This window comes from Stenella coeruleoalba, assembly GCF_951394435.1.
Source record: "Stenella coeruleoalba genome assembly, chromosome: 4".
NCBI lineage: Eukaryota > Metazoa > Chordata > Mammalia > Artiodactyla > Delphinidae > Stenella > Stenella coeruleoalba.
The window spans coordinates 104,058,665-104,075,089 of NC_137149.1; the positions used below are offsets into that span (position 1 = coordinate 104,058,665).

Genomic DNA, 16,425 nt, shown 5'->3' on the forward strand with positions numbered 1-16,425 from the left:
CATAAAAAGAAAAAGGCACTAATTATAAGTAACACCACAATTAATTGGGCATCATCTCTCTGTAAAGAATAGGCAAGCAATGTATCATTTTAGTAACATTTTTTCCTGGTCTTTCACTTTCTGTATCCTCTCTTCTTGATTTCTGATCATTGAAGACATTGCTGAAAATGTTGATAAAGCAAAGTTAGAAAAGCAACATTACTCAGGCTTTAAATTCTATTATGCACGTCTTAAAAGGTCAGCTTGCTACCACAGAATAGATACCTCCTGAGCTCAATAAGTTCTCAAAAACTGCAAAGTAGCATATTTTTTAAAAGACTGAAATTATGAAACAGAGCTAAGGGTAAATCTTTTCTCTTTCAGTTGCTTTAAATGAACATGATAGAGAATTCCCTGGTGGTCCAGTGGTTAGGACTCTGCTCTTTCACTGCTGAGGGTATGGGTTCAATCCCTGGTCAGGGAACTAAGATCTCACAAGCTGTGCAGCACAGCCAATAAATAAATGAACATGATAATTATTGTTATAGAAGTAATACATACTAATTGTAAATAATTTGAACACCTCAGAAGGGTACAAAGAGGGGTAAAGGTCATTGATTTTGTTCCCTCAATCTGTTGAACTTCCCCATCCCAGGTCATCACTGTAAACCTGTCAGTGAGTATCTTCACATGTGTACACACACACACACACACACACACACACACACGAGTTTTCTTCTTTACACAAATGGAAATATGTGGTAGAAATTGTTCTGTAGCTTGCTTTTATTCACTTAACAGAACGTCAACCTCTTTCCAGTTCAGCTCATGATTTGTTATGACTGCACAGTATTCCATTGTGTGGATGCCCCATGTTAGTAAATAAATTTTTAAAAGTTGTTTCTTATCTTTGTTTATGAACATGCTATAGGAAATACTTCAGACTTTTGTATGTACAATGTCTCCTTGCAGAATAAATTGCTAGAAGTAGAGTTTCTGGGTAAAAGAATACATGCGCTTTAAATTTTGATAAATGTTCCCCAAATTCTCTCCAAAATAGCTATTGCAGAATTTCCAAGACACACTCTACCCAGACAATGCATCCAACAAAAAGTATTTGTCTAAAAAAACTTTTAAGAGGTTTTTTAAACAAATACAACATGTTTTCCATTTGGATTATTACATGGTAGGATGACTCAGATAAAGTCCGAAATATAAGTCAAAGTGTGAATAAAAATGGGGTCAGTAAGATAATGCATCTTCCTTAAAAAAGTTATGATAAACTTAAACTCAAACATTTTCCTTTATGTTTATATATGCAGGCATCTGGAGTTATAAAGAAGTTGTTAATTTTCTTTAGTAACAATTTGGAATAACTTTAGTACGTTAAAAAATGTGCATTTTGGAGCTAGAAATTGCAGAGGTCAAGTCCCAGCTCTATTACTCATTGTGTGACTTAAAACTTACTGACTGATTGTGATCTTCAGCTTCCTCATCACCAAATGACATAATATTAGCACCCACCTCCCAGTGTTGTGAAGCTAATTAGTAAGACACTGAGTACAGGGCCTGGCACATAGCTGGTAAGTGCTCAATAAATGCTAATAACAACTATTATTATTAATAAGGTTAAATTTATTTTAAAAGGATTTATTCTTAGAAAATTATTTATTATCCTCCATCTAGCAACTTATATTCTCTAGAGATGGAAGATGAAATGAGAATAACATGTATCCTCCAAAATTAATTTCTTTCTGACAAAGGCTCCTGGATTCATGTCAGCAAATCATAAAACATGACAGCCTCCCAAATCCATGGGAACATCCACTAAGAATTTATGCCCCAAAAGTTGTCTATCATCTGCAGAGTACAACAGTTTCTCATTTGGAGAGCTTCAGTATATATTTTTTAAATTTAATTTTTTTTTCATTTTTTATTATTTATTTATTTTTGCTTCAGTATATTTATATGCAGTTTATCTTTTTATTGAGTGATTCATGGGGTGGCACAGTCTCCTATACCCATGCTAATTTAAATCCTCTATAAGGCTAAATACTGTTGTTTTGTTTTCTGGCTATTAACTGCAAACTTATCTTGGCTACTGCCATACAAATTCTCATCTACAGACCTAACAGGGACAAGAAAGACAGTGTATGGGAAAGTCTCATGTGAAATCAGCCGCTCAAAACATGTGTTCTATTGAGGGCTAGTCAGCCATATTATCATCCCTATTAGATGAAAGAGGAGAGCAGGGCTAAAGTGACCTGCCCAAGGTCACACTATTAATCCAGGCATTAGGCATGGTTAAGACACTCATATTTTGACTAAGGTTTCTGAATTTCTTGTTCAAGATCCTTTTCAGTGGGACTACAGATAAGAGGCTTAACCTGAAGGGAAGGTGAGTATTCTTTTGAACAAGGAAGATCTCTCCAAAAATGTACACTGTACCTTCATTCTTCATCTGTAAATCTTCTACCAGATTCTGCAAGCTTTCCAGTCTGTTCTGAAGCTTCCTGCATGTTTTTCCAGTTGTTTCTATTGGCTGAGACTGTGAAGCTATTAGAAAATTGCTTAGATGTGGTATTAAAAATCTATTCAGTATTTCATCTTAGATATCTTTCTCTTACAGGTTAAACAATCTTTCCTTTAAAATAATGAAAAATTTAAAACACTATTTGAAAATAAAGAAATGTTTTATCTAATACTGCAATACTAGCTTATCTGATTTTGTTTCAAACCAATCTGATTTACTATATTTTAACTAGGTAGCATTAAATGTGATGAGTGTGAAGAACACTTCAAGTTTAATGATACATTCTGCATTATAAATGACAACTTTTCATACCAAAGCTGAGTAGTTCCAGTAACTTAGAGTTTGGAAGCACAAGATTTAATACTGATGCTGGCAACAGCTTTGAGTGTGTGTGAGGCCAAGTGCCCATTTCAGTTCTTGACACCTGAATGAGGATAGTATTAAATGATGGGAGAGGGGAGTACAGATGCTGACATGGCCACAGTGAATCTAGAGTAAATGTGGCAGTAGCAACCGAGGAGAGGCTAGAAGCATTTGAGCTATTCTCTAATAAGTATGCTAAGTTTTGTCAACCTCTAAAAAATACTGGTTGTCAATCACAAGATTTTAATTTTGAGCTTAGCCTCTGACTTGCTGTATAACTTTGAAAATACTTTTGATGAAAAAAAAAAAAAAGAAAATACTTTTGATGGCTCATTTTCCTACCAAAAGACTCTTTCACTTCAAGATATTAAATTTTAAAGGCAATCATCTAGGAGTTATTTTGGTTCAAGAGAATAAAAAATAATTTCTCATTGAGAAATTTTTAACGTAACACAAAACATATGAAGTTTGATGAGTATCTGACAACAGGGTAAAAAAAGAAAATGCCACGCTATTATGTAACCACAAATTAATAATGGGGTGACCAACAGCACTGTTCTACTCTTGCAATAATCACTGCTGTAATAATGAAGTAATTTGCTACTCTAAATTTTTTTTAAATATTAAAAGAATAACTTAGAAGCATAAGAGATGAAGGAGGACACAAATGCAGAAAAAGATGGTAAAACAGAAACTGTACTAAAATCTGTGATTAGGTCCTGATTTCTTTTTTTTTAGGATCTAAAAATATGTTAGGCATAGAATTTCAAAAGACCAGGAACTGACTTAACAATGATGCAACAACTTGCCTAACTTATCCCTTATCAAAGAGAATGATACCACAGAGCACTGGGGCCGTTTGAATCACTGTCATATATGATGAAAAACATTTCAATTTCAATTCAACATATACATATTTAATGTCCACTTATTTATCAGGCTCTTATTCTAAATCAAATCATTTCCCCATCTGTCTTAGTGAATAACAAATGAACTTAAAATTTTAAAAATGAGAACATTTTGGTAAGTTTGTATGATAGACACTTGCACTTACAAAGGCAGAGACTGAAGAGAATGTAAATAATTTTAGAGAATGTAAATAAGAAAGAAAAGTCAGACACATCAGAAACAAGAACTAGAATCCTGCAGCCTGTGGAACGAAAACCACATTTGTGGAAAGATAGACAAAATGAAAAGGCAGAGGACTATGACCAGATGAAGGAACAAGGTAAAACAACTAAATGAGGTGGAGCTAGGCAATCTTTCAGAAAAATAATTCAGAATAATGATAGAGAAGATGATCCAGGACGTCGGAAAAAGAACGGAGACAAAGATCGAGAAGACGCAAGAAATGTTTAACAAAGACCTAGAAGCATTAAAGAACAAACAAACAGAGATGAACAATAAAATAACTGAAATGAAAAATACACTAGAAGGAATGAATAGCAGAATAACTGAGGCAGAAGAATGGATAAGTGACCTGGAAAACAGAATGGTAGAATTCACTGCCGTGGAACAGAAAAAAGAAAAAAGAATGAAAAGAAATGAAGACAGACTAAGAGACCTCTGGGACAACATTGAACACACCAAAATTTGCATTATAGGGGTCCTGGAAGGAGAAGAGAGACAGAAAGGACCCGAGAAAATATCTGAAGAGATTATAGTCGAAAACTTCCCTAACATGGGAAAGGAAATAGCCATCCAAGTCCAGGAAGCGCAGAGAGTCCCAGGCAGGATAAACCCAAGGAGAAACACGCCAAGACACGTAGTAAGCAAACTATCAAAAATTAAAGAAAAATTATTCAGAGCAACAAGGGAAAAACAACAAATAACATACAAGGGAACTCTCATAAGGTTAACAGCTGATTTCTCAGCAGAAACTCTACAAGCCAGAAGGGAGCAGCATGATATACTTAAAGTGATGAAAGGGAAGAAACTACAACCAAGATTCCTCTACCCAGCAAGGATCTCATTCAGATTCAATGGAGAAATCAAAAGTTTTACAAACAAAAGCTAAGAGAATTCAGCACCACCAAACCAGCTTTACACAAATGCTAAAAAACTTCTCTAAATGGGAAACAAAGAGAAGAAAAGGACCTACAAAAACAAACCCAAAACAATTAAGAAAATGGTCATAGGAACATACATATTGATAATTACCTTAAATGTGAATGGATTAAATGCTCCAACCAAAGGACACAGGCTTGCTGAATGGATACAAAAACAAGACGCATATATATGCTCTACAAGAGACCCACTTCAGACCTCGGGACACATACAGACTGAAAGTGAGGGGACAGAAAAAGATATTCCATGCAAATGGAAATCAAAAGAAAGTTGGAGTAGCAATACTCATATCAGATAAAATAGACTCTAAAGTAAAGAAGGTTACAAGAGACAAGAAAGGACACTACATAATGATAAAGGGATCAATCCAAGAAGAAGATATAACAATTATAAATATATATGCACCCAAAATAGGAGCACCTCAATACATAAGGCAAGTGCTAACAGCTATAAAAGAGGAAATCGACAGTAACACAATAATAGTGGGGGACGTTAACACCTCACTTACACCAATGGACAGATCATCCAAAATGAAAATAAATAAGGAAACAGAAGCTTTAAATGACACAACAGACCACATAGATTTAATTGATATTTATAGGACATTCCATCTAAAAACAGCAGATTACACTTTCTAAAATGCACATGGCACATTCTCCAGGATAGATCACATCTTGGGTCACAAATCAAGCCTTGGTAAATTTAAGAAAATTGAAATCATATCAAGCATCTTTTCTGACCACAACACTATGAGATTAGAAATAAATTACAGGGAAAAAAATGTAAAAAACACAAACACATGGAGGCTAAACAATACATTACTAAATAACCAAGAGATCACTGAAGAAATCAAAGAGGAAATCAAAAAATACCTAGAGACAAATGACAACGAAAACACGACGATCCAAAACCTATGGGATGCAGCAAAGGCAGTTCTAAGAGGGAAGTTTACAGAAATACTACCTCAAGAAACAAGAAAAATCTCAAATAAACAATCTAACCTTACACCTAAAGGAACTAGAGAAAGTAGAACAAACAAAACCAAAAGTTAGTGGAAGGAATGAAATCATAAAGATCAGAGCAGAAATAAATGAAACAGAAACAAAGAAAACAATAGCAAAGATCAATAAAACTAAAAGCTGGTTCTTTGAGAAGATAAACAAAATTGATAAACCATGAGCCAGACTCATCAAGAAAAAGAGGGAGAGGACTCAAATCAATAAAATTAGAAATGAAAAAGGACAAGTTACAACGGACACCGCAGAAATACAAAGCATCCTAAGAGACTACTACAAGCAACTCTATGCCAATAAAATGGACAACCTGGAAGAAATGGACAAATTCTTAGAAAGGTATAACCCTTCCAAGACTGAACCAGGAAGAAATAGAAAATATGAACAGCCCAATCACAAGTAATGAAATTGAAACAGTGATTAAAAATCTTCCAACAAACAGAAGTCCAGGACCAGATGGCTTCACAGGGGAATTCTATCAAACATTTAGAGAAGAGCTAACACCCATCCTTCTAAAACTCTTCCAAAAAATTGTAGAGGGGGGAACACTCCCAAACTCATTCTATGAGGCCACCATCACCCTGATACCAAAACCAGACAAAGATACTACAAAAAAAGAAAATTAGAGACCAATATCACTCATGGATATAGATGCAAAAATCCTCAACAAAATACTAGCAAACAGAATCCAACAACACATTAAAAGGATCATACACTATGATTAAGTGGGATTTATCCCAGGGATGCAAGGATTCTTCAATATATGCAAATCAATCGATGTGATAAACCATATTAACAAATTGAAGAATAAATCTGTACGATCATCTCAATAGATGCAGAAAAAGTTTTTGACAAAAGTCAATACTCATTTATGATAAAAACTCTCCAGAAAGTGGGCACAGAGGGAACCTACCTCAACATAATAAAGGCCATATATGACAACCCACAGCAAACATCATTCTCAATGCTGAAAAACTGAAAGCATTTCCTCTAAGATCAGGAACAAGACAAGGATGTCCACTCTTGCCACTCTTATTCAACACAGTTTTGGAAGTCCTAGGCAGTCAGAGAAGAAAAAGATATAAAAGGAATCCAAACTGGAAAAGAAGAAGGAAGACTATCACTGTTTGCAGATGACACGACATGATACACAGAAAATCCTAAAGATACCACCAGAAAACTACTAGAGCTAATCAATGAATTTGGTAAAGTTGCAGGATAAAAAATTAATGCACAGAAATCTCTTGCATTCCTATACACTAAAAATGAAAGATCAGAAAGAGAAATTAAGGAGATAATCCCATTCCCCATGGCAACAAAAAGAATAAAATACCTAGGGATAAACCTACCTAAGGAGGGTAAAGACCTGCACTCAGAAAACTATAAGACACTGATGAAAGAAATCAAAGATGACACAAACAGGTAGAGAGATATACCATGCTCTTGGATTGGAAGAATCAATATTGTGAAAATGACTATACTTCCCAAAGCCATCTACAGATTCAATGCCATCCCTATCAAATTACCAATGGCATTGTTTACAGAACTAGAACAAAAAATCTTAAAATTTGTACGGAGACACAAAAGACCCCAAATAGCCAAAGCAATCTTGAGGGAAAAAAACAGAGCAGGAGGATTCAGACTCCCTGACTTCATACTATACTACAAAGCTACAGTCATCAAGACATATGGTACTGGCATAAAAACAGAAATATAGATTAGTGGAACAGGATAGAAAGCCCAGAGATAAAGCCATGCACCTATGGTCAACTAATCTATGACAAAGGAGGCAAGGATATATAAGGGAGAAAACACAGTCTCCTAAATAAGTGGTGCTGGGAAAACTGGACAACTACATGTAAAAGAATGTGATTAGAACATTCCCTAACACCATACACAAAAATAAACTCAAAAAGGATTAGAGACCTAAATGTCAGACCAGACACTATAAAACTCTTAGAGGAAAACATAGGAAGAACACTCTTTGACATATATCACAGCAAGATCTTTTTTGATCCACCTCCTAGAGTAATGGACATAAAAACAATAATAAACAAATTGGATCTAATGAAACATTAAAGCTTTTGCACAGCAAAGGAAACTATAAACAAGATGAAAAGACAACCCTCAGAATGGGAGAAAATATATGCAAGCAAAGCAACTGACAAGGGATAAATCTCCAAAATATATAAACAGCTCATGCAGCTCAGTATTAAAAAAACAAACAACCCAATCAGAAATGGGCAGAAAACCTAAACAGACATTTCTCCAAAGAAGACATACAGATGGCCAAGAGGCACATGAAAAGCTGCTCGACATCACTAATTAGTAGAGAAATGCAAATCAAAACTACAATGAGGTATCACCTCATTGCAGAATGGGCATCATCAGAAAATCTACAAACAACAAATGCTGGAGAGGGTGTGGAGAAAAGGGAACCCTCTTACACTGTTGGTGGGAATGTAAATTGATAAAGCCACTATAGAGAACAGTATGGAGGGTCCTTAAAACACTAAAACTGGAACTACCATATGATCCACCAGTCCCATTCCTGGGCATATACCCTGAGAAAACCATAATTCAAAAAGAGTCATGTACCACAATGTTCATTGCAGCTCTATTTACAATAGCCAGGACATGGAAGCAACCTAAGTGTCCATTGACAGGTGAATGGATAAAGAAGATGTGGTACATATATACAATGGAATATTACTCAGCCATAAAAGGAAACAAAATTGAGTTATTTATAGTGAGGTGGATGGACTTAGAGTCTGTCATACAAAGTGAAGTAAGTCAGATAGAGAAAAACAAATATCGTATATTAACACATATATGTGGAATCTAGAAAAATGTTACAGATGAACCAGTTTGCAAAGCAGAAATAGAGACAGAGATGTAGAGGACAAACGTATGGACACCAAGGGGGGAAAGGTGGGTGGGGGTGGGATGAATTGGAAGATTGGGATTGACATATATACACTAGTATGTATAAAATAGATAACTAATAAGAACCTGGTGTATAAAATTTCCTCCAAACTGAAAAAAAAAAAAGAAAAGTCATTCTCAGCATTTAAAAGAAGACTCAAAATCTTATAATAAAATAGAGAAAAAAGGTCATTATTCATGTCAGAGAAAGAAACAGATAATATTTACCTATAATATCTATGTATATTTACTAAGGGGTGTGTGTGTATGTGGTATACAGTAACTATTCTATTTAAATAAGACTCAATAAATAAACAAATAAAGAAGACCCACTTAAGCACACACCCACCACACAGCATCAATTAGAGTGTACATATAAGAACACCATGTGAACCTTTATTAATTCCAATTAATATAATTATATAATTAATTATATAAATAATATAAAAATATAATTAATATAATTCCAGTGAACTTTTAAGTCACTGGAGTAGGAAATCAATTAATCTCATCAGTTATATCAGGTTATTCTTACCTTTAACAGAATCAGGTGAATGAACAGGCTTGGTGGATCTATATTGTGGTGTGGAACCTATAGAATCTTCAGCCGAACTAGTTAGGGATGAGTGAATTGGAGACTTCTTAGGAGAAGAATGGAATGAATGAGAAGCTGAATTTTTCACAGATGGACTTCCTAAAATTTTACAAGAACAAAAACAAAAGGACAGAATTACTTAAAAATAATATGCTGCATCTCTCAAAAAAATCAAACTCTCATGAGACTATGTTCCCAATCATGGGGCTGGGGTGTGTTCTGATAAAACCCCAAGGCTTTGGGTTGGAACAGAAAAGGGCTACATCATAGGAATAAGGAACTGGACCTGCCCTTGGGGATCCTGAGGTCCATCTTCAAATCATCTTAATTCCTGATTGGATTAAATTGATCTGGGATTGCTGGTGTCCTTGGCTGTGTACCAGAAGCAAGCATGAATGCTCTCTGGAGGAAGGTGATCATATTCTAAGTCTGAAACCATCTGTACAATTTTTCACATATGTCTGTCATACAATAAAAATAACCAGGCATATGAGGAGACAAAATAACATGGCAGAAAACCAAGAGAAAAAAAATACAGGTAATAGATATAGACCCACAAGGTCTGGATAATGGAGGCGCAGACTACCACATATTCAACAGCATTACTCCAAACCCCAAACAAGTTCTTCTTATATAAAGAAAATCATACCTAGGTATATCAATAAAAACTGCAAAAAACAAACAAATAAACAAAAAACCCAGAAAAAACCCAAAGAGAAAAACAGTCTTAAAGCTGCCAGAAGGGCAAAAATGGCAGATTACATTTAAATGAGCAACATTTAAATTTAGAGCTGACTTCTTAGTAGAGACACTGGAAGCCAGAAAACAGTGGAATATTTTCAAAGTGAAGGAAAAATGTTAACCTAGATTCTATATTCAGCAAAAATGTTCCTCAAAAATGGGGACAAAATAAAGACAAGTTCAGGAAAACAGAAACTGGGAGAATACATTAAAGGGAACATTAATGGCATAAGTAAAATGATAGCAGATAGAAAGTAAAGTGTGAATATGTGGGTGTATCTAAATGAATTTTAACTGTACAACACAATGCAAATGATCCATTATGGTATTTACCTTTACCTTTACATGTGACAACAACTGTATGACAGTTGGAAGGAAAGTGAATGCAGTTAACATGTTCTCAGGTACTCACAAATTATGAGAAAAGGTAAAGGCACTCACATATTAATCTAATAAAACAAGGATATATGTTGTATTCTCTTGGGTAAACATTGAAACAACAGTATAAACATATAAGTGAAGTAAAACCTGAAGGAATTAATTGTTCAATTTCAAATAAATGCTCTTTTCTTCAAAATATTAGTTCTTAAAGATTTCTCACAAGTTAAAGGTTTAAAAATTAAAATTTGCCATTATTTTATTTAAGAATATTATGTTTTTATTTTAGGTATACATAGATACTCTTCTACAAAAGACAAGAAAATATGGAAACTTACCTTCTTCTATTTCACCTCACACCTCGATTTTCCCTATTTACATTATTACTGTCCAGATTTATAGCTACAGTTTGTTGAATAACCATCATTTTCACAGTATCATTCTTTCCCATTTACTTTGTTCTCTTCCATAAGAAGGCTGATAAAGTGTCTGCTTATTTGCCTTCGCCTTCCAAATCTAACATATTCTGTATCATTATCTTTCATGTTTCTTAGGTTTAAAAATTCCTTTTCTGTAATTTTCTCCTGGGGTCCATCATGTCCCTGACTATGATTTCAGTCATGCATATCCTAATTTTTATTTTTCTAAGGCTTTCCTCTGTAATGTTATTATTTTTTCTTTTCCATATCTAGCCTGGGTTGTGCCATTTTGTTTTTCAACAGATTCTGTTATTTTCAATCTCTTCCTTGATCTCCTTGTTTTATAGAGAACACTTTGTCTTTGGAAAGTATATAGAGAACCATCTGTCTCATTTCTTTTTCTTTTCATCCATTCAGTAATTATTTATTGAGGACCTGCTATGTGCCAGGAAAGTTCTAGGTACTGGATATATCAGGGAACCAAACAACTAAAGACATATGCCCTTGTGCAGCTTTTGTCTAGCAGGAGGTGACACACAATCAACAACATAAATTAGTAAGTTATATAGTATAAAAAAATGCTAAGTGTAATTTAAAAAAAGAAAAAGATAAGGGGGACTGGGATTGTGGGAGGGTTATAATTTTTACATAAGGTGGTGAGAGTAGGTCTCACTGGGAAAGTGACATCTGAGCAAAGGCTTTAAAGGTGGTGAGGAGGCTAGCAGTGTGGAGGGAAGCATTGAAAGGGGAGCCACTGCAGGGTTTTAAGCAGGCTCCATTTCTGTGCTTTCATTAAAAACTCACCTGCAGATGGGAATGTGAAGCAACTAGGTGGATCTTCCAACTCTCCTGTGTGTAATGTGACTGGCTCTCTGGAAGCATAAGAATGGTCATGCAAACATTCCATTTCAAAACTCAGTGTTAAGATTTATTGACAGAAACAAGCTAATGAAGGCAAAAGTGATGGCTTAAAATATAAGCCCAGGGCTTCCCTGGTGGCGCAGTGGTTGAGAGTCCGCCTGCCGATGCAGGGGACACGGGTTCGTGCCCCGGTCCGGGAAGATCCCACATGCCGCGGAGCGGCTGCGCCTGTGAGCCATGGCTGCTGGGCCTGCACTGTCCGGAGCCTGTGCTCCGCAACGGGAGATGCCACAACAGTGAGAGGCCTGCGTACCGGGGGGAAAAAAAAAAAAAAAAAAAAAAAAAAAAAAAGCCCAAGATGGCAGCCATAACCCAAACCTGCAGAAGTCCTAAAATACCCTATGAGGGAGATCCAAAGTTGCATCACCTCTATGTATTCAGTGCCCATGAACATTTTGCAGAATGAAAAGGTAATAATATATAATCTTGGTTAGAAAATTCATTTTTGTGTAATAATAGCTATAAAACCCAATGTTTCTCTCATGGATTCTAAGAGATGCAATCTTAATGACTCACTTAAAAATTAAAAAACCAAAGGAAAAAAACACCTCTCTTAGCAATAAGTATCACTTTACAAAACTATCAGACCTATTTAAATCAGTAACTTGAACTAAGCTACATAGTTCTCTGTAGGATGGGTACCAGTTTGATAATATTATGACAGCAGCTCTGAAGGTGGTGCCCTTGCAAAGGGGGTTTGTGAGGTCAACACTATTTTTATTATAATACTAAGGTATTATTTTCTTTTTAACTCTCAGTCTCAAACAAGTGTATAGTGGAGTTTCCCAGAGGCTCCATGATATCTGATATCACAGCAGATAAATGCAGAGGCAGATATGAGAATACAGCTATCTTTCATTAAGCCATGCATTAAATTGATGATTTAATGATTTTTAACGATTAAGTCTCAATGACTTTTTTTGAAAAACATAGTTATTTTTCATAATAAAATATGTTATTATGGTAATATATAATGTACTTTGTTACTTTTAAGTGAATAAATATCAAAATGTTTTAATTTTTTAATGCTTAAAATTAAATTTTATTTTCCAATACTAAAAATGGAAATGGCCTATATAAACAAAAGCTCTTTGGAATCCTCAGTGATATTTGTGAGTGCAAAGGGATCCTGAGACCAAAAAGTTTGAGAATATTAGGAGAAAAGCCTTGGGAAGGAAGGTCATGGCTATATTGTGGCTAGTTTTAATTATCAGGGCAAGCAGTTTGTTCTTGCTGCAGTAGGCAATGGGGAGCCTTTGAAGGTTTGGGGGCTGGGAACATAGTCTGAGGTGTACTTCAGGCGATCAATCTGAAATTGATGCACAGAAGTGACTGGAACTTGCAAGAGATTGGAGATTTAAAACATCCACACGAAACACTGTAGAGCCCACCACAATGGTACACGCGAATGGTAAAATGGCCTGAAAAGTAGGATGTGGTAGGATGAACGATGGCTGACAAATATATCTGTGTCCAAATGCCAAGAACCTACGAATGTTACCTTATATGGCACAAGAGGCTTCGCAGATGTGATTATGTCAAGGATCTTGAGATGGGGAGATTATCTATCCTGGATTATGTGGAGATATACCTACATTATCTAAATGCCATCACAAGTCTCGTACGAAGAGGAAGGCAGGGGGAGATTTCACACAGAAGAGAGAAGGTGATGTGACAATCTCAGCAGAAAGACTGGAGGATGCTATGTCACAGGGTGTGAAGATGGAGAAAGGAGCCCCAAGGCAAAGAGTGCAAAGAATGAGGCTCTAGAGGCCCAGAGCCCTAAAAAAGAAAGGTAAGGAAATGGATTAATCCCAAGGGCTTCTGCAAGGAGTGCAGCCCTGCCATCACCTCGATTGTTCAGGTACTCAGAGGCAGAACACAGGAGCAGTTACAAGCCTGCGCTCAGGAACCAGCTAGACCTGAGTTCAAGTCTGGATCCTCTATTTACAAGCTGTATGACCTGGCAAATTGCTTGGCAAGCTGAGTCTCCATTTCTAATCTATATACAGGGATAATAATGCCTATATCATAGATTCGATTAGATGGACTAAATGAGATGAGTCTAAAACACCCATATAATAGTAAAAATAAAAATATGCAGTAGATAGCTGCAGATATTATTAACAGGAACGATGTAATGTTACACACTCAGGTGAGAAGAAAATCAAAACTTGTTTCTTTTAGGCTATGAGAAAGCTGTATTTAGAAAGATTCAAGTCCACTGAATATTGATCAAACAGCAGGGACAGTAAGAAAGTATCTGTCTTAATTCATTCACTAAACAAATATTTTCTTAACAGCTACTATATGACAGGCAATATGCTTGGTGCTGAAGATACAGTAATGAATAACCCTTTCTTTGCCTAAATGGAATTTAAACCCTAGAATTCATTTTCATATTCTTATGATATAAAGAGGGCTCTCATATCTCTATTTTTATAAGTGGTAAAAATAGAAAAGATAAAAGCTTTTTTCCAGGCAGTCAGTCAATAAATAGACCCTATGACTATAAGCAACGTGAGGACAGAGCCCATATCTGTCTTCCTCACTGTTACATCCTAAGGGCCTAGCACAGCGTGTGGCACATCATGGGCAGTTAACGATCTTCTGAATTAATGAATGAACAGTAGTAAAGGGGACATTTTGCAAGTCAGGGGCTGGAGAGATAGTTTCTTACCTGTGAAGAGTTTCACTTGATTCGCTGCCTTCAGTGCATTCCCTTGAGTTGTTGCTTCTGTTGGCAGAGGGTGGGAGAAGTTAAAGACTACGTGACGTAATTTTAACTTAGTGATCAAACAAAATTGTTCCTCTGGATACTGCTTTTAGACAAATGCAGATTCAAAAGAGTGAGACTGGGGCGCTGGCTCTTCCCAGTGGAGAGAACAGTATGGAGAAAAGCTTGAAGACAGAAGGAAATGAACCCCTTTTGGGAATCAGGAGTAGTCTGTCTTGGTTAGAGCACAATACAGGAGGAAAGCAGGGTGGTGACGAGTTAGGGAGATTCTTCAGTGTCAGCCTGAGAACCATGTATTGAATGCAGCAGATCTGCAGGCAACGGCTTCTGTGTCTGACATGAGTAACAAATTAATATTAGCTTTTTTTCCTTTTTGGCTAAAGTCAGTTCTCAGAAGTTGTCTTTGTTTAGGGGTTATGGAATTCATTTCTTTATGCTCCTTTTATGATTTCATTTAAACATTCAGCAATTCAATTATTAATAAAAACTAGAACTGTTTTCAGTAAGGTTCTTATAATCCTATATTGAGGTTGTTGTAACTTCCTTTCAGACTACCTTTCCCTCAAAAGTTATGTAAGCTACTGTAAATACATGTAAATGTAGAAAAAGTATTCCGATTGTGGAATGGCATACCATATAAATATCTTCATCTGGTTAAACAGCAGTAAAATGTAAAATAAGCAAAAAAAAAAAAAAATGGTGGGGCTTCCCTGGTGGCACAGCGGTTAAGAATCCGCCTGCCAATGCAGGGCACACAGGTTTGAGCCCTGGTCCGGGAAGATTCCACATGCCGCCGAGCAACTAAGCCCGTGCACCACAACTACTGAGCCTGTGCTCTAGAGCCCGCAAGCCACAACTACTGAGCCCACGCACCACAACTACTGAATCCTGGGCACCTAGAGCCCATGCTCCGAAACAAAGAAAAGCCACCACAATGAGAAGCCCGTGCAGCGCAACGAAGAGTAGCCCCCGCTCACCGCAACTAGAGTAAGCCTGTGTGCAGCAACAAAGACCCAACGTAGCCAAAAATGAAATAAATAAAATAAGTAAATTTTTTAAAATGCCTATTGTCTCTTTGGCAGGGCTAATGACAGACTCTGGGAGGGCTCACACCAAGAAGTACTTCCCAGAACTCCTGCTGCCAGTGTCCTTGTCCCCACTGTGAGCCACAGCCACCCCCTGCCTCTGCAGGAGGCCCTCCAACTCTAGCAGCAGAACACACATGTCGACTGAAGAAAACTCACAACCTAAAAGTTGCGAGTTAAGCTGTACTCCGGGATCTTACTGAGGACTCCAGCACAAGTGGCAGCAGCTCAGATATCCTCGAGGAGCTTCTCTGAAGAGGATGTGCAAGAGCAGCTGTGGGCTATAACTGGGAAGAGTCATCTTTGCATTTTTCACTGTTGCTTTCTGTGCGGAGGAGAGGCTCTTGGTGCTCCAGCCAGGCGTCAGGGCTGTGCCACGGAGGTGGGAGAGCCAAGTTCAGGACACTGGTCCACAAGAGACCTCCCAGCTCCATGTAATATCAAACAGCGAAAATCTCCCAGATATCTCCATCTCAACGCCAAGACCCAGCTCCACTCTATGACCAGCAAGCTACAGTGCTGGACACCCTATGCCAAACAACTAGCAAAACAGGAACACAGCCCCACCCATTAGCAGAGAGGCTGCCTAAAATCATAATAAGGCCACAGACACCCCAAAACACACCACCAGACATGGACCTGCACACCAGAAAGACAAGATCTAGCCTC

General features: G+C 36.7%; 1 protein-coding gene across 8 annotated transcripts in view; it reads right to left on the reverse strand.

Moving 5' to 3' along the window:
• Positions 1–7: 7 nt before the first annotated feature.
• CCDC158 (coiled-coil domain containing 158) overlaps positions 8–16,425 on the reverse strand; it is a 98,457-nt gene continuing 82,039 nt past the window's right edge. For 6 of the 8 annotated variants that reach the window (XM_079920961.1, XM_079920957.1, XM_079920956.1 and 3 more), the window contains 5 exons: positions 14,615–14,671; positions 11,818–11,885; positions 9,416–9,574; positions 2,428–2,535; positions 8–161 (listed from right to left, as the gene is read on the reverse strand). In XM_079920961.1, the coding sequence (XP_079777087.1) occupies positions 85–161; positions 2,428–2,535; positions 9,416–9,574; positions 11,818–11,885; positions 14,615–14,671 (469 nt within the window). In that variant the 3' untranslated portion in view covers positions 8–84. Of the gene's footprint in view, positions 162–2,427; positions 2,550–9,415; positions 9,575–11,817; positions 11,886–14,614; positions 14,672–16,425 lie in introns of those variants that run through there. The other 2 variants (XM_079920958.1, XM_079920960.1) reach the window with 2 other exon arrangements.